At 40.0% G+C, this 19,283-nt stretch overlaps 1 protein-coding gene and 1 long non-coding RNA gene across 7 annotated transcripts in view; both read left to right on the plus strand.

Moving 5' to 3' along the window:
* The window catches only part of mocs1 (molybdenum cofactor synthesis 1), a 48,985-nt gene extending 40,030 nt beyond the window's left edge, over positions 1-8,955 (plus strand). For 3 of the 4 annotated variants that reach the window (XM_028438581.1, XM_028438584.1, XM_028438582.1), the window contains 5 exons: positions 998-1,110; positions 1,239-1,349; positions 1,437-1,557; positions 5,578-5,625; positions 7,772-8,955. In XM_028438581.1, the coding sequence (XP_028294382.1) occupies positions 998-1,110; positions 1,239-1,349; positions 1,437-1,557; positions 5,578-5,625; positions 7,772-8,667 (1,289 nt within the window). In that variant the 3' untranslated portion in view covers positions 8,668-8,955. Of the gene's footprint in view, positions 1-997; positions 1,111-1,238; positions 1,350-1,436; positions 1,558-5,577; positions 5,639-7,771 lie in introns of all 4 variants that reach the window. The other variant, XM_028438585.1, reaches the window with a different exon arrangement.
* A 530-nt stretch (positions 8,956-9,485) lies between these two features.
* LOC114456679 (uncharacterized) lies at positions 9,486-15,132 on the plus strand. Of its 3 annotated transcripts, none has more exons than XR_003672867.1 (3): positions 9,486-9,545; positions 12,542-14,446; positions 14,524-15,132. It is a non-coding gene; the product is annotated as an uncharacterized LOC114456679 (long non-coding RNA). The 3 variants fall into 3 exon arrangements; XR_003672868.1 differs by having other exon boundaries at positions 14,558-15,132; XR_003672866.1 differs by having other exon boundaries at positions 12,542-14,029; positions 14,224-15,132.
* Positions 15,133-19,283: the final 4,151 nt, after the last annotated feature.

Here is a 19,283-nt window from a genome sequence, read left to right on the forward strand (position 1 = left end):
GTGTGGCCGGAGAGATACAAAGAAAACCAGTCCAGGGGTCTGGATGCCAGTCTATGGAGGAGGATGGAATGGGAGATGGTGTCAAAAGCTGCACTCAGGTCGATGAGGATGGATAGGAGTCCAGGGTCTGCTGACATAAGGAGGTCGTTGGTTATTTTGAGTAGGGCAGTTTCAGTGCTGTGATGGGGGAGGAAACCGGACTGGAACTGCTTGTACAGGTTGTTATTGGAGAGGTGGGAGTGGACTTGTGATGCGACTGTTTCTCCAGGACTTTTGAAAGGAATGGTAGATTAGAAATAGGACAAAGGTTATTGAAGTTGCTGGGGTCTGAACCAGGTTTTTTGAGAACGGGAGTTATTGCTGCAGATTTGAGAGCTGAGGGGACAGAACTAGATTTAAGGGAGAAGTGGATGATAGAGGTCACCAAAGGTGTCAGGGAGGGGAGACAGGCTTTGATCAGGGGTGTTGGGAGGGTGGTCTATTGACAGGTGGATGATTTGGATTCAGATATGTCAGCAGAGGAGGGAAGGTGAAAATATGAGTGACTGACACGAGGGAGCTGCTCTCTGGGACCTTTATTTTGGAGGGTCATCATGGGCTGGTTTAGACAGGGGTGTCTTTCTTCAGTGTGTATTCAGTTAATGTGTGTTAAAGATTATCACACAGATGTGGAACTGTGCACATTAAAGATCATTTTTAAATGGTGGTCTTTCATCATTTATAATAGCCTGTATTTTTTTGTTTTACAAATGACAAAATGTTTCTTTGAAAATGTAAATTGTTGTAAATTAGATTTTGTTAAATGAATGCACATGTGCAAATACACCCAGGCTTACATTTTTTTTTAAAGTTGCAGCTACTTAAATAAAGTTTAGTGTTTTTTAAGTCATTATTTTACAGGTACACTGTGTGTGGCCCCTGAGGTTAAATGGCGTTGACGGTCCTGGTTTGGAGTCGTTATTTTGATCTTTGGTTAAAGTTTATTTGGCGTCTTTAGGCAACAAGTGGAACTTTAAGAAGATGGTGAGTTATCAGGAAATGCTGGATGGCATCAGGCAACGTTGGCCCAACATGGAGAAGCTTGAAGGTGCTCACATGGACACGGCTAAGGTCAGTTCATCTGTCGCTGGTTGAACGCTTTATTCTGTTCGTGGCATTCGTGTTTTGATCAATCCTAATGATCTGTCATATATTCTGTGATTAAAATGAATCTCTGTTTCTCCTCTGATGTGGAAAAGACATTTAGAATCCCAAACTTTAAAGGCCAGGTGGGATTCATCACCTCCATGTCTGATCATTTCTGTGGCTCTTGTAATCGATTACGGATCACTGCAGATGGAAACCTGAAGGTAAAAGATTTCCTAACTAGGCGTTCTATATTTTCTCCTATCATCAACTCTCTGAATCAACTCCTTCTCTTTATTTTTTCCTCTCAGGTGTGTTTGTTCGGTAACTCTGAGGTCTCTCTCAGAGACATTATGCGCTCAGGAGCTTCTGATGAAGAGCTGCTCCACATAATAGGAGCTGCAGTGGGCAGGAAGAAGAAACAGCACGCAGGTAGACATTAATCAGTCCTTCCAGGATTTCGCCAAACATTTCTGTGATAGTTGCTGCCTAAAATGCCTGATTTTGCGGCAGCTTTTTTAAAAAACAGTTGCAGCGCTTTGAGGCTTTGATATTTTCTATGACTTGGCCTAAACTGGTGATTTTGCCCCCCAAAAAAATCCAGATTGCCTTTGAATTATTTCATAACAATACAGAAAAGATTCACTAGAATTTAACAAGACTAGTACAGTGCCCGTTGGAAGTATGTATTCATAAATTCATAATCATTAAGTAGAGTTGTCAATTATGGCCAAATAAGTGTGTTTGAAGGTTATATGTACATAGAGGTGTACATACTCTGTAGTGTTATAAAGGGTTTATTTGTGGGTGTAAAATAAAATAATTGTGTGATTTATCTGGTTTAATTCTATGGGACATGATCATGATAAATTGGTAACTAAAGTTTGCATCAATGTTTGCCGGACTTAGCAAATGGATAATGAAAGTCATCCCCTGTCCTTAGACCCTCCTTTGGCAAGGAAAAACTAAAAAAAACCCAGTTGGAAAATGAAATACACACAAACATGTCAAGTACATTCAAGGTGTGCATTAGATTATAAACACGTGGTGAAAATATCAGTGTTTATAATGTCATGTTCGTGTAGAAATGTGCATGTTTTGTTGTTTGCTTTGAGCACAGCCGCTGCCATTGGCCGCCATTAACTTCCAGGAACTATTTGAGTCCTTTTCGAACTTCCGTTGTCATAACTCTCTCTCTAAAAGGCTTTGTGTGCTTGTGGCCGCGTTGATTTCAAAATAAAATTAAAATAAAGGTTTTGAAACTTAATCACCAAAAAAATCCAAAATAATGGATCCACATTTCAGGTTGATCAGACACTGCGTCAGGAAGATATGCGCTCCACACACGCACACACATACGTTCCTTGTATTTATAGATAGACTAGTACAGTGCCCGTCAGAAGTATGTATTCATATAGTGGGAGCTAAGTAGAGTTTGCAATTATGGCCAAATGAGAATATATTTGAAGGTTGTATGTACATAGAGGTGTACATTAAGATTAATCGGGGCTTTCGCCTTTAATTGGCCATGTAATGTTAGTACATTAATGGAATCCGTCCTCTGCATTTAACCCATCCCTGAGGAGCAGTGGGCAGCCAGTGGGGAGCAGTACGGTGTTAAGGGACTTGCTCAACATCCCACAGTGATGGCCTAGGTGAGGCTTGAACCGGCAACCCTCCGATTACAAGCCCAGCGTCCTTAACCACCACTAGGCCACCACTCCCCTATTTTTTTTTTTTTTAAAGACATACTCTACATACAGAGTACATACTGTACATATTTGGGGATGTAAAATTGAAGTGTGATTTCCCTGGTTTAATTCTATGAGACATGAACATGATAAATGTGTTTATTTTTTACTCATTTTTAATGTTTTTTTTTTGTTTGGTGTATTTTTCTGTAATGTATGTTTTGTGGAGTCATTTTTTGTATCTCTTGGTGTAGTTTTGTACATTTCTGTTGCCATTTTGTGTATTTTTTGTGTAAATATTGCGTAGTTTTTTGTTTTATTTTACTCATTTAGTATATTTTGATTATAAATACCTTATGTGTTGAGGACGTGTGTGTGTGTTCCCGTGAAATGTTTGAGTCGCTGATAACCAAACTCCATAGACATTGTAGCGCCAATCAGAAAAACAATCAAATTCTGCAAAACAAAACGTAAAGCTCCAAACTGCATTAGTGAGTAAGTAAATTAAAGTATTATCTACTATTTGGCTGTTTTTTTTTAAAACATAAATCATTTTTTTACCTTTGAACTGAGTGGTCAGAGCTTAGCTTCCATGTACGGCACCACAGAGAATCTGCAGTTTTCCAGATGGAGAATTGAACAGGTTGAGGTCAATACTGACTCTAGTGAAACAGCGTGTTATTGAGCAACAGTTATATGGTTTAAACAATGGGTGTTTGCTCCGTGTTTGAGATGCTAACGATAGCATGGTACAGAAGGAAGTGAACTCTGTGACCCACAACTTAAAGGAAGTTTGGGATCAATGATTTTAAATAACCATGAAATATTAACTTAAATCACTTTTAGCAGTGCAAATGTTTTTAATACTAACCTTCTTTTTTAAACCCAAACAAACTGAGACACAGTGACGTCATGAACTCGGAACCGAAAGTAGCGCGTTCAATACCGCTAGGGCTGTAATGTTAAAATGAACGTTTTGCAACACCAAATTACTCCAAAATAACGGATGCACACACTTACGGTATTTGGAAGCCATTTCAGGTTGAACACCTACGTTGTCGGGGAGATATTCGCTCTACACACACACAAACACGCACGCACACACACACACACACACAGAACATTCTTGCTTTTAGAGGCAGATAGGTCGATGGATAGATATGGATTATATTCATCACATTTTAAAGGTTTCCAGTGCAGAGAATATTACAGAGAATCAGTTTAAGTTTTTGAAACAAAAACAAAAGAATAAATAAAAATAAATGGCTCTTTTCTTGTGAGAATCTCATCAATGCACTCGTGACTTTTGATACAAACACTTTTCCTGCAGAAGAGTCTTCATGTGTTTAGCAATTTGTACGTTTGTGTGTGGAGATACCACCAGGGGGCGCAAGCACCAATGATATTAGTCACTGCTACCGTTTAACCTGTAATGAAGCTCTAACAAAGATCATCTAACATAGTAGAGGTTTAATCAGGTTATTTTCTTTAAAAGTCCTTCTAAAGCAGCAGGAGATTGTTCAAGTCTGTGTAAAACAAATTCAGCCATTTTCTTCTAAACACATGAAATAGATCAGAAATGTTTTCATTAAAACGTGTAAAAAGCCATTTAACCATTTAGAATGTAATTATAGAGCTAGGCTACACAAACTGTGTTTCAAATTTCTGTGTTCTGGATTTAATGGGCGGGTCAGAAATCACAGCTGTGTTATGTAACGGAGCCCTCATTAGCATAAACCCAACCCTGCTGCTGAAGCACACCAAACTTCCGTGGCCTCCAGTGGGTGCTATTTGTCCCCGAACCATAAACAAACCACTTATTCAGACTCGGGAATAAAACGCGTCCGCTGGTGCCACATTTTCCTTGAAATGTGCACTTTTACACATCACAATTTAGTTTTTTGCCTCTAGCGGGCACTGTTCTGACTACCTGGGAGTGATGCACATATTCGGGCGGAGCAGACCTTTCTGCTGACACCTCGTTTGGCCCGATCCTGAGCACTTTTGAACGCACTATCGATGCTAGAGCTGCTTTCACACTGCTCTCTCCCTTAGACACAGGACAACAAGGCGGCGCCCTTCCTGCCCGTGGGCATGGTTCCAGTGCCACTAACTGACACGCCCCCAGCATCTCAGAGCAGAGAGGATTGCTTGTTTTTATTCTTATTTTTATATACTTGCAATTTTTTTTAATCTTTCAAATTTGGCTCAGTGGTCAATGACAGGTTTCTGTGATGTGACAAATTCGTAACATAAATGTATTTCTGCTTTACACAGACTTTAAATTGCGTTTGTGAGACACGTTTGCTGCTATTTGGCTCAAAAGAGTCAGTTTGGCTGTTGTGACACAGTCTGTAACCAGACTAAATGGTGATTCCTCTCACACTGGGGAACTCCCGGCGGCTGATGGCAGCTGCCGGCTTTGGAAGTTGATGTGACTTACACAAAGCGGACAGACTTCAGCCACGTTGTGGCTCCGAATTGACTGGAATCTTTAGTCAGATTGGTTAAAATTGGAGAAATTTGCGGTGATTGGACAGAATTGCAGGGTTGCGCAGAATTTGCGGGGATTGGCTGAATTTGCATTAATTGTTGTGATCGCAACATCGCCAATTCCTGGAGGGTCTGAGAGATGTTGAACATCAACCCTCACATGGAACACTACTAACTAAAGCAACGTCCAAACAGGAGAAGTCTTTTATTTTATGTTTTGAGCGAATACGCAACATTTCTAAATATGAATTGTATTTTCTTTTCTCAGGCATGTTCAGCATCTCCCAGATGAAGAACAGGCCCATGATCCTGATTGGTGGGTGACAGCTGTACGTACGATCCTCTCACGCCATCTTTGTTTCAGACCTTACATTATTTATATCATATCCAGACTATGAGATCATTCCATGTCATTTCACATATAGCTCACACGCTTTGGTCTAAAAACATGATTATTTATTCTGTGATTATTCAATATTCTCACTGTAAATGTTTAGTTTGATCTGATCAATACTATATTTATAATGTAGTGAGGGGGGTGTGTCGTTATTATTTTTCCATGTTCATCTTCCAATATGTCTGTAACTCCATCACATATAAAGGTAAATATGGTATAGTAATAAGCTCCACCCACTCTCTCAGAATATATAAATAGATCTGCTATACATCCTATCTGATGGACATGTCAGCTCCTCTAAATAGTCACAAAGTCAGTGTGTGTTTGGGTCTGGAACATGTTTGGGTCTTCAGTAAACTACTTAGCATATGTCTCAGCTCCCTGTAATGTGATCAGCTTAGAGCTATGAACATAGACTGTTCACATCACTAATGATTAGTCACAGATATACATTGGTTCTAGACTAGAGGGCGACCGTGGCTCAGGTGGTAGAGGGTCGTCTTCTGATCGAGAGGTTGGGGGTTCGATCCCAGTACCTGACTATGTGTCAAAGTGTCCTTGGGCAAGACACTGAACCCTAAGTTGCTCCCAGTGGTCGACTAGTGCCTTGCATGTCAGTCCTGTCCCACTGGTGTGTGAATGTGAGAGTGATTGGGTGAATGAGCTGATATGTAAAGCGCTTTGAGACTGTTTCAGTGGTGATAAAGCTCTATATAAATCAAGTCCATTTATCATTAACCATTTAGACTCACACGCTCTGGAAATATGAACATATACTGTTTTTTTTAAAGGGGTAGTATCATGTTTTTTTCAGCCACATAGAACCATTCTATACTCAAATAACTGTGCTACCCATTTTATTTGGGAAAATGCAGCAAATATAAAAAAAAACTTAAAACAAATTTCCCTCTGTAGCACACAGTTCATAACGCTTTGATTTGGCCTCTGTCTCTTTAAGAAACTCCAAGCTTGTCCGACACGCCCATGAACACGCCCCCTTCAGTACTCATACTAACACACATGGATGTTGTTTACTGTTGTTTTTCTGTGGCTGTATTTGGATACTTTCTACATTTTTACATCGCTACAATAAATTAGAATAATTATCAAAGTGAGGAATGCTAACGAACGGACGGAAATCTCTGTCTCACACACACACGCACGCACGCGCTTACCCGTGCTGCTGCTGGCTCAGAGGTTCTTTTTACGAGTAGGGATCGTTTTGGTTTTTTTTTAGTGTCTGTATTTATTAATCCACTTTCATCCTAAAAAGGGCTGTTTTCTTCACATCCATAATACATTTTTTCGCTGAAGGCATTTTTAAAAACTAAAGGCAGGTAGCAACTACGATAAGCAGAGTAAACCAACGCAGTTATCTATCAGCTGTTTCTGATGGAGGTGCATTTTTAAATGCAAACATTAATGAGTACAGACAACATAAGCCATGGGTTTCTTACAAAAGTAATTAAAATAAGTAAATTAAAAGCTAAATCTGTGGAGGCGGGTGCTGTGGGCTGAACTATGGAAGAGAACATAAGAGAGGGAGGAGCCTCGTCCCCTCGAGCATAACAGCAGGAAAACGGCTGCTAGCAGGAGATTTAAAGATTACTCAAAAATACGTGAATCAATCTGAGAAACACTGGAATTATGTTTTTCAGGAGCGAATGACACACTAACATGATATAAAGCTTGAAAAAACTATTCAACTATTTACTTTGGCCCATAACTGCATGGAAGAAAAATCTGATCTGTTTTCATTTATAGTATAAAAGTTACTCTTTATTGGAATATAAAACTTTTTTCTTTATGTGACTCCTTTATTTTTATTTTGTACCCCAATTTTGGGTTATTTCACCACTGGTGAATATTGAAAATCCTTTACATGAGGCCATTGTAGCTTAGCTCTGTGTCTGCTAATTATTTACTGTTTATTATTAGTATTAATGTTAAAACTGAAGTGCGTGTGATGTTCTGAACATTTTTTTTAAATGACATGGAATGAATGGCCCTTTGTTTACTATAGAAGGAGAATTGAGCTTCATGATTTCTGTGATTGTTTTTACAGACACTTCCTCCCTAACGTCTCACCTAAGGCTACAGCACAGCTGGCAGACTGATGTGTTGTCTCCTCCCTCAGTCGCTCCTGGGATGGACCAAGCAGCCACAGGGAGGGGGCGGAGCCATTGGGGAGATTTGTGTTTTTCAGAAACACAAAGTAATGTGACGCAATCCAGAGACATGGTCCTAAGTAGCTTTTTAAAGACTTCAGGTTGTAAAACACGCTCAAAAAAACCAAACTGTGACCACAGGAATCTGTGCTATGGACACTTAGTGAAGACTTCAGGATTCCCTTTGTTCTATAAACAACTAGTGGGCATTAACGCCCCCTCTACAGCACACACTGTTAGACACTGCCACAGTAAAAGCCCCACCCCCATTAGTCCCTCTGTCCAGCTGACCCACACAGACGACCAGGGCCGAGCCTCCATGGTGGACGTCGGGGGGAAGGCTCCTACACGTCGCTCAGCCTCGGCCTCCGCCCGTGTCCTCCTGGGTTCCACAGTGTTCCCTCTGCTGCGCGACAACCAGCTAGCTAAGGGCGATGCCCTAGTCGTGGCCCAGCTGGCTGGAATCATGGCCGCAAAGCAGACCTCCAACCTCATCCCCCTCTGTCACCCCCTCCCCCTGGACCACGTTTCTGTCACCTTTCAGCTCCAAGAGCAGCACCACGCAGCCGTAGTCACGGCAACGTGTCGCACAACCAACAGGACCGGCGTGGAGATGGAGGCGCTAACGGCGGCAACGGTTGCTGCTCTCGCTCTTTACGACATGTGTAAGGCAGCGAGTCATGACATCATCATCACTGACGTCAAACTGCTAAGTAAGACGGGTGGGAAGAGAGAGTTCTATCGGGATCCAGAGGAGGAAGACCGCAAAGTTCAGAGTGAACGTTCAGAGTGAACGAGGGGTTGGACATGGATTAGGACATGGCAGGGGTAAAAATGTTTGACCATATCACACTTTCTCTCAGGGGCTTTGCTGCGTTTCTCACATCAGAATAAACATTTGCACAACATTAGGGCTGTGAAATATATCAAGATTTCTATTTTTGTGATATAGAAAATATAAATATCGCTTATAAAGAATTATTTTTTCAGTGGTTGGGACTTGATTAAAAAATGTATCTAATTAATTAGAGACTGTAATTAATTAATCTAAATTAATAGCCTAACAATATTTGACATGAGAAGCAACATTTGTCCAATTTAAATGGATTTTTGTTTTATGAATGAATCAATGAAAACAATAAATGAGCTTAAACAACTCCATTTTTTTTATATCATCATTGTGTGTGTGTGTATATATATATATACACACACACACACATGCTGTGAACATATTAAGTCACATAGTGAAGTTAACACAGGGGAAGCCAAAAGCCCTGTTATCTGTTGATGGTTAAACTTCTACACTTGAATGTATTTATATCCAGACTAAAATACAATTGATCAATTTATTAAAGTGTTGGTTAAAGTTTATAACAAAACTTGAATTTTGTGCATCTTAAAAGGCTTTTAAAGCCTACAGTTATGGTTTTGTGTTTCACTAAATACAGTCAGTGTCTCACATCACAGCCTACACCCAGTGGTTCTCAACCTTTACAGCCAACGACCCTCCAAAATAAAGGTCCCAGAGAGCGAGGACCCTTCAAAATAAAGGTTCCAGAGAGTGGGGACCCTCCAAAATAAAGGTTCCAGAGAGCGGGGACCCTCACTGTAGCTGAAGGTGGTTGAACACAGACATGTGGAGAAGAGGACCATCTATAAGGGTGAATAAAGGTGAGCTACACTGTAGCCACAGCTGTGAACACACTGACAGAAGCTGCTATTCTGTGCCTACCTCCACCAACATTCATACCCATTTATACACAAAATGCACACTAAACATAACACTAACAGAAAAATGAAATGAAAACAATACAAAACCACAAAAAAGCAAAAAAAAACTTTATATTTTCCTGTATCAAATGCCTACAATCACATTTTGCATCTAGCGCTGTAATAAAAGCAACACATCTCATAACAGATCAGTTCATTCTCCATCTTTGCATCATGCATAATGTCTGTAAACTCTAGCTCTCTGTCTGATAACGGACGATATAGAGGAGTGAGGACATCTGGTAGATATAACACACTGTCAGCAGCCATGAGAATCTCATTATGAATGCAGGTTTTACACGCTGCATTTTTAACCAGCTGAAATGTTGAAGAAAAAGGCAATTTATTGTTCATTGGAAAACTCAGCACAAAGTAAAAGGCTTAGATCTAACGACACAATGTTTTTAATCAAACTTACCACATTATGCTGAGGTAGTAAGTAAAAGTAAAGTTACTTAGCCTTCATAGATTAATAAATGTTTTTTATTTGTCTCTAAACAGGATCACGTTAAAAGTACAGAATGGATTTGGACAAAATTCAAACCAAAAACAAACGTTACACCATAGAAGATTCTTTTAAATTTTGAAGGAGATCTAGATCAATTTACTGATAATGGATCAGTTTCAAAAATAGAAAAACTCTTTTCTAGAAATATCAATCTAAAAAAACCTCTAATTTATATCTAATGAAAACAATAAATGAGTTTAAACAATTAATTAAATAGTGTTTATTATTTCCATTACTGACATATACTCGTATTGTGTAATATGAATAAATAATGTTATGATTGTTCACAAAACACTAACTTATATTTAACTAAAATATTTTCATGCTTTTCTGGATTTTTAGTAAACTTTCTAAAACACATGTTTTTGTATTAAAATAAAAACATCACTAAGTCCAGAACATTCCAGAGAAATATAAACTAAACAGTGTAAAATATTTATAATATCTGTAGATATCATGAAATAAACAGAACAACTGATGAAGATGATGAATTTAGTCTGAAATAGTTTTTCTACATAACAGTTGATAAGTTGGGTCAGACGATGCTATCTGTAGCAGCGCTACTAGCCCCGCCCACATCCTCTACCACAGAGTGGTCGACTGTCACTACAATCATTTATCACTGACTTTGTTCATTTGTCACTCATGGATTTATTATTGGTTCTGAACCCTGTCTGAGTGTCAGTGTGGATTGGAGACACTGTCTGCTCTAGGGATGGGAACCTCTGGGTAGCTCACGATACGATACGCGATACAAAGCTCACGATAAACAATTATCTCATGATATGACGATGCTGTGATTATCGATATATTGGTCAGAAATCAATCTGCGATAATCTATGACATAACAAGAAAAAAAAAATTATGTGAAAAAATACAATTTTTTTTTCTATATCTGAAAGACAATAAATATAAAAAGTGTCCTATGAACAGTGACACTATTTTAGTGCAACATTTCTGTAAATAAGTGTCAACATACCAATGTAAATGAACAAGTATCTCTAATAGTGCTTTATGTAAACAATAAATAGGGTCTTTCTTACCAGTGACATCATTATAGTGAAATATTCCAGTAATCAATATATTGGTTCCTTCAACAAACAGTGATATAATTTCTGTGAAGACCTCGCTGCACATTTTAGTGAAAAGATGAAAAGGTTTATATATAAAAAAAAAAACAAATTCCAAAAAAAAAAAAAAACTATGCTTAGCGGGAGCATATCAATAATCGATTGTGCGGAAAAACATCACGATATATTGCCGTATCGAGATATTGTCACACTCCTAGTCTGCTCCACTAGGACATTGTCCCTGCTAGCTGCTACATGTTAGCATTGAGGTGTTAGCTGTTACATGTTAGCATTGAGGCGCTAGCTGCTACATGTTAGCATTGAGGTGCTAGCTGCTACATGTTAGCATTGCGGTGATAGCTGCTACATGTTAGCATTGAGGTGCTAGCTGCTACATGTTAGCATCGAGGTGCTAGCTGCTACATGTCAGCATTGAGGTGCTAGCTGCTACATGTTAGCATTGCGGTGATAGTTGCTACATGTTAGCATTGAGGTGCTAGCTGCTACATGTTAGCATTGAGGTGCTAGCTGCTACATGTTAGCATTGCGGTGATAGCTGTTACATGTTAGCATTGAGGTGCTAGCTGCTACATGTTAGCATCGAGGTGCTAGCTGCTACATGTTAGCATTGAGGTGCTAGCTGTTACATGTTAGCATTGAGGTGCTAGCTGTTACATGTTAGCATCGAGGTGTTAGCTGCTACATGTTAGCATCAAGGTGCTAGCTGCTACATGTTAGCATCGAGGTGCTAGCTGACGCTACTGGGCTTTAGTTTTCCATCCAGTGTTTTTAGTTTTTATTTATACTAAAATAAAACACCCACAAAGCACAGCAGCAACTTCGTCTCTGGTTCTCCTGTTTCTTGTGTTGTGGTCTGTGCGTCAGTATTATGGGTAAACTGGGAACTCGTGAAATGAGAACGGTTCCATGCTGTTTGGAGTGGGGGAAAAATTTTACACAATTATGTCATAGCCCTAATACAAAATGATGACAAAAGCATGCACAACTGTTGGTCAATAATCAGATTAGTCAATATTCTAATTGATGACATGGATGTTGATAATGTGGCCCTTGTATCGACCAATTGTATTTTTGTGGCCCCTGCTGTGATAAAAGTTGCTCACCTCTAAGTAGATGTTGTGTTGATTGTTATGTGGTCAGAAATATGTGGACAGTGCTTGTGTTTACAAACAGAATCAAAGTGAACATTTCTATGTGATCCTGCTGTGAAATGGTATTTTATTTTGTATTGTGTGCTGTGTTTTAGTGTGTTTTGTTTTTGCAGTGGATTTTAGCTTTTGTTTTATGAACCTTGCCAGTCACATGCTGTCATTTGATCAACCCCATCACATGACTATGTCCAACCCCTGAGGCTAATCAACACACCTGAGGTTAATCAGCACCTGTGGCTGGAGCACAACAAAAGGGGCAGACAGGAGAAGGAGCAGGGGGGAGGAAAAATGACACAGAGGGAGAAGGAGCAGCAGGGAAGCTGTGGGTCCTCCCCAGGTTCCCAGGGGCAGAGGAGGACTCTGCCCTCCAGGGCACAGGACGGCACACGCATCAGGGACCACAAGCACGCCGGGATCACAAGTGTTGCGAGGCGATATACACGCAGGGGCAGAGGAGGACCCTGCCTTCCGTGTGAGTACCCTATGGGAACGTAGTAACACTTGTTGGACAAAGTCAGATCGGGGATATTGTTGTGGGACGTTTGACTGCCGGTAGCTGTTCTGTGTAGGTGTCCCAGCGTGTGGAGGACTGGAGCCAGCGGGAAGTATCGAGACTGATTGGAGTGTTAAGAGCCACATACACGCAGAGGGGAACTCTGCCTTTCCCTGGGACCCTGAGCCTGTGACCAGAGGAATCTACCGCCTTGGGACAGAGAGAGCGGAGGACCTGGGCATAGCTGCACATTGCACTTTATCGTGGACAGTGACTTTTACCCTTATTTTATTCGTTCATTAGCCCACATCGTTAATGGATTTTAGCATACATTGATTTTAATTTGTGGGCATTTTAATCTGTTTTACCTTAATCTTTTTAATAAATTTGTGACTTCCGCAGTTGCTGTCCTCCTTGGTAACTAAGAGGTGCTCACACCCGGTCGCTTTACTCTCCCTCCATAAACATTTGGTCAATTCACTGTTATTCAAACTTCCCCAGTACCTCCCCAACCCCCATTACATTTTCTGGCGTTGTCGACAGGACCTGGGTCTTGAGCACACTTGTTACCGAGGAGGAAGTAGCCATGATGCCTGTTTATCCTGGTGCCCCCTGGCTCCCCAAGTTTAAAGGGCCAGGGGATGAGTTAAAACTTAATGACTGGAAGGAACAAATTGAAGGGTTGTTGGGGTCGCAAGAGCTGACTGAGCCCTGAAAAGTTGCCATTGTTTTAGGAGCGTTGGCCGGTGAAGTTAAGCATTAAATCAGCATGTTAGATGATGATGAAAAAGACGCAGCCCGGAAAATTTTTACTTATCTTGGCTTCCTCTATGATGACCAAACACAAATCTCTATTGTAAGGTCACAATTTTTTAGCTGTGCTCAGAAGCCGGGTGAAACTGTCCGGTCTTTTATTTTATGTCTCCGTGAATTACATTGCAGGCTACGGCGACATGATGACCTCCCCCCCCCCCCCCCCCTCCATGGCAGCTCTGCGAGATCAGTTGCTTCTAGGACTGTGTGAAGGACCAATGGCCCAGGCACTAAAGGTGTATGCTCGTCGACACCCAGGTGATGACTTTGTAGCGCTACAAGAGGAGGCATTGTCATTGGACTCGGAATATGGTAGCGCTGCATCAGAGGTAACATGCTCCATTTGTGTGGAAATGACAGGCTTAATTCAATTGGTGTTTGCTCATTTCATGGATTGTGAACTCGTTCTGTGAGCTTCTTCTTCTTTGAGGATTCCTTTTCATGTGATCTGAACTGGAGTCAAATCTGGACTGTTTGCCCCCTTCTGCAGCACCATAGTGCTCATTGCATGTGCCTCTTGTAGGCTTTGTGCATTTGTTCCTCACCAGTGAACCCTTATGCTTGAGAGGAGCTGCATCCTGATGGATCATTTTGACTTGAAAAGACCTTTAGCACCAGCCCAGGCTGAGCAGGACATTGTGGATTTTGCCCCAAGAAGGTCAAATCGCTCAAACTTTGGACAAATACCGGCACGGTACAGAAACTGAACTGTTTATGTTTCAGGGACTGACAACCTCAGAGCGTGGGTGGGTGTGATCCTGCTGTGAAATGTTATTTTATTTTGTATTGTGTGCTGTGTTTTTAGTGTGTTTTGTTTTTGCAGTGCATTTTAGCTTTTGTTTTATGAACCTTGCCAGTCACATGCTGTAATTTGATCAACCCCATCACATGACTATGTCCAAACCCTGAGGCTAATCAACACACCTGAGGTTAATCAGCACCTGTGGCTGGAGCACAACAAAAGGGGCAGACAGGAGAAGGAGCAGGGGGAGGAAAAACGACACAGAGGGAGAAGGAGCAGCAGGGAAGCTGTGGGTCCTCCCCAGGTTCCCAGGGGCAGAGGAGGACCCTGCCCTCCGTGTGAGTACCCTATGGGAACGTAGTAACACTTGTTGGACAAAGTCAGATCGGGGATATTGTTGTGGGACGTTTGACTGCCGGTAGCTGTTCTGTGTAGGTGTCCCAGCGTGTGGAGGACTGGAGCCAGCGGGAAGTATCGAGACTGATTGGAGTGTTAAGAGCCACATACACGCAGAGGCAGAGGGGAACTCTGCCTTGCCCTGGGACCCTGAGCCTGTGACCAGAGGGATCTACCGCCTTGGGACAGAGAGAGCGGAGGACCTGGGTGTAGCTGCACATTGCACTTTATCGTGGACAGTGACTTTTATCCTTATTTTATTTGTTCCTTAGCCCACATCGTTAATGGATTTTAGCATACATTGATTTTACTTTGTGGGCATTTTAATCTGTTTTACCTTAATCTTTTTAATAAAATTGTGACTTCTGCAGTTGCTGTCCTCCTTGGTAACTAAGAGGTGCTCACACCCGGTCGCTTTACTCTCCCTCCATAAACATTTGGTCAATTCACTGTTGTTCAAACTTCCCCAGTACCTCCCCAACCCCCATTACATCTACGTATTACTTGATTTCTGAATGGAATGAACACAATCTCCCTCTTTTTAACATGTTTAGTTAATCATTCCTGTAACCCTAAAATCCCAAACGATGAAGTAAGATCAAACTATAAAAATTAATGCTCATGCACAGATTGTAAATTGTTACATAATTAAAGCGATGCTGCAGCTGCGTATAGGCAGGTGGTGGTGCAGGTTTCACTCATTAGTCATCAGTGTTAGTCGTTCTATTTAGATCATACCGTGACATCTACTGACACATCATTCCATTCTACTCACAGCTTTAATGCATTTATGACAATCAATGTCACTCAAAGAGGTGAAGAACATTTGAAATGACTTTTATAGACATAACACCACAGGTTGTTATAGTGTTATATCAGCATTTATCTAATGTAGTTTCTGATACAGAGACGAGCAACTTCTATCACTAGGCCACAAACATGTGATCAGAGGGACAAATGATCAACATTCATGTTATCGAGAATAATAAGCAATCATTTTATGTTTTTGTTGCTTTGTTTATTATGACCATTTTGTGTGTTTTTGGAGAAATATTTTAGTGTTTTTTTTCTTCTATAATTTATATGTTTCAGGAATAAATGAATGAATGTTAGCTGTTTTGTGTCTTTTTTTTTTTTTTTTTTTGGTGTATTTACAATTTACATGGTTTCATAATTATTTAATTTTTTCTGTTTTCCTGTCATTTTGTTTCATTTTTTGGTGCATTTTTTTCTTGTTTTTGGAGTCTGTTTTCGGAGTCATTTTGCATATTTCAGTTGTCGTTTTGGATTTTTTTTTTGTCTTTCTGTATGTTTTTGTCATGTGTGTATGTTATGATCATTTAATGCGTCTTTTGAGTAATTTTGTACCACTTTGTTGTTCTTATTTCTATTTCGTATGTTTTTGGTGTCATTTAGTGTAATGCATATATATGTATATATATATATATATATATATATATATACATATATATGTATAAAGGACAATAGCACGTCCTATGACAAACAGCTGAACAGATTCCAGAACATTAACACGGTTTGGTTGAAGGTGACTTTTAGGTTCATAACTGTTGATAAACCACCAATGGAAACGTCTGATGAACCAGTTCAGTTACAGTAGTTCTGCTATCAGAACAAAGCCCTGTTAGTCTGTTCTGACCCAACACCAATCACAGTGTCATCACCCTGATATTAAACCAATCACTGCAAAACACACGCACACACTTTAATTTTACACATTACACACTCCACCATGGTCAGAGTGGTTGATGCATGTGTTTTCCCTCACACTGGCTCTGATGTTGACCTTCCTGTGTACTCACACACACACACACACACACACACACACACCTACTAATAGATAAATAGCTCAGAGCTGTGCATGGGAAAGGCCCTACACATCCGCCCCCGGGGGAATAAGTATTGTTCTCTGTCGATTTCATGCTTTAGTTGAGGGCCCAGGAGACTGCAGGCGTTTCAGAGCCTCTGAAGTTTATCAGTTCTCTGACAGAGGGAGGAGTGGACGCCAACAGACACTGAAAACTGAGGACATGAACAAAATAATAACATTGAAAGGTACAGGATGGGGGCAGTGTGGGACCATGGGTTTCCTCACATCGCAAAGCCGCAAATAGACCTTCACCGGCCCATACGTAGGTTATATATCTAGAGAAAGTGGTTTTTCTCAGCAGCAGAGATGTTATTTCGATGATGCTGACTAAGCAGAGCAGTCATTAATCTTTCAGGATGTTCGTCCTGTAAAGCAGAACCCTCCGTTCAACAGTTTTTCACATATTTTGACTCTGAGGCAGTCCCATGTTATGAATAGTTATATATTCAATTCACTTCAATTCAACTTTATTTGCATAGCACAAATTACAACAATGTCATCTCAAAGCGCTTATAAAAATATAAAATTCATAATAAGGAAGAAAACCCAACAAATCCACATCAGAATCAGAATTCCTTTATTAATTCCAGGGGGAAATTGCTTATGTTACAGTAACAGGGAAAAAAATCACAAATAAAAGAATAAAATGTTTAACAAAGACAAAAGAAAGAATAAACGTTAAAAAGGGTATAATTAAGTTAAAGACTATCAAAAATAGGGATCAGATACACACACATTACAGTAGTAGAAAATAAAGTAGGATAGATAATACTAATAATAATGATATACAAATATGATACAGATATTTACAAAAATAATTCAAATATACAAATAGGATTTAGATATGAACAAGTATTTAGTGACAGTGGGAAGAAACAAGTCCCTTTTAACAGGAATAAATCTCTGTTAGAACCAGGTTCAGAGGTGGCAGCCATCTGCGTGGACTGGTTGTGGTTAGTAGACAGAAGGACCAACAGAACAGGATAGAGAGATAGAACATCAGAGTGTTCCAGACTAGTTGAGCCGTGAACCACAGATCAGGAAGTGACATCATCAGCTTCACCTGAAACAGAGCAGAGAGAGAAGAACGAGGAGAAGACACTGACTGCAGAAAAATATGATACATTATTATCAGGTCATCATGTGTTGGCCTTGGACCTCTCTCCTAGTGCCTAGTCAGCACTTATTATAAAGGTGACAAATCTCTTCCTGTTTATTGGTAAGCTAACAGTGACCTAATTATGGTAATCACCATATTCCCCATGAGAGTGGTTGGGGAGGGGGAGTGGTAGCAGTTTTTCACTCTAGCTTATCAGTTACCCCAAAAACCAAACTTAACCAAAATTAATTCAAAAGCCTCTCACTTGAAATTTGTAATTTCAAAAAAAAATAGAAAACCCCACTTTATTGGTTATAGTTTACTGTCCTCCTGGTCCATATTCAGAGTTTCTCTCTGAATTCTCTGATTTTCTCACTGATCTGGTGCTGAGCACTGATAAAGCTATCATAGTAGGTGACTTTAACGTTCATGTTAATGATGAAAACAACAGCTTAAATAAATTGTTCACCTCACTGTTAGATTCAATCGGCTTTACACAACATGTAAACAAACCAACACATTGTCTTAATCATACCATGGACCTTGTTCTAAGATATGCTTTAGAAATTGATCATCTGACAATATATCCTCAAAATCCTATTCTTTCAGATCACTTCCTGTTATCCTTTAAATTCTGAAAGAAGATTACACTATAGTAGATCACTGTCTGAGAAAGCTGTAGCTAGATTTAGATATTTAGTTCCATCATTACTTACCTCTGATCCATATTATATCTCATCAGAGAGTAGCTATCAATGTCTAACAATAGAGAAAATATATGATCTTGTCAACATTGCAATGTTGTCACTGCACACAGCTCTGGATGCTGTTGCTCCGCTTAAAAAGAAGACGATATTTCATAAAAAGGTTGCTCCCTGGTATAAATCTGAATTGCGTCTTTTAAAACAGGCATCACGAAAATTAGAAAGGAAGTGGCTCTCCTCAAACATGGCAGAAGTTCATACTGCTTGGATAAAGAGTTTAACTTATAAAAAAAAGCTCTCCACAAAGCTAGAACCTCGTATTATTCAACTTTAATAGAGGAAAACAAAAACAATCTACAGTTTCTATTCAACACCGTAGCCAAGCTCACCAAAAGCCACAGCTCTGTTAAACCCTCTATTCCTGTCAACCTGAGCAGTGACGACTTCATCAACTTCTTTACTGATAAAATTCTAACAATTAGAAACAAAGCTAATGTCCCCCCTGCAGGAGTGCTCAATAATTTATTAAACAAGGTGTGATCCTGCTGTGAAATGGTATTTTATTTTGTATTGTGTGCTGTGTTTTTAGTGTGTTTTGTATTGGTTTTATTTTTGCAGTGCATTTTAGCTTTTGTTTTATGAACCTTGCCAGTCACATGCTGTCATTTGATCAACCCCATCACATGACTATGTCCAAACCCTGAGGCTAATCAACACACCTGAGGTTAATCAGCACCTGTGGCTGGAGCACAAT

Source organism: Gouania willdenowi, chromosome 22 (assembly GCF_900634775.1).
Source record: "Gouania willdenowi chromosome 22, fGouWil2.1, whole genome shotgun sequence".
Taxonomy (NCBI): Eukaryota; Metazoa; Chordata; class Actinopteri; order Blenniiformes; family Gobiesocidae; genus Gouania; species Gouania willdenowi.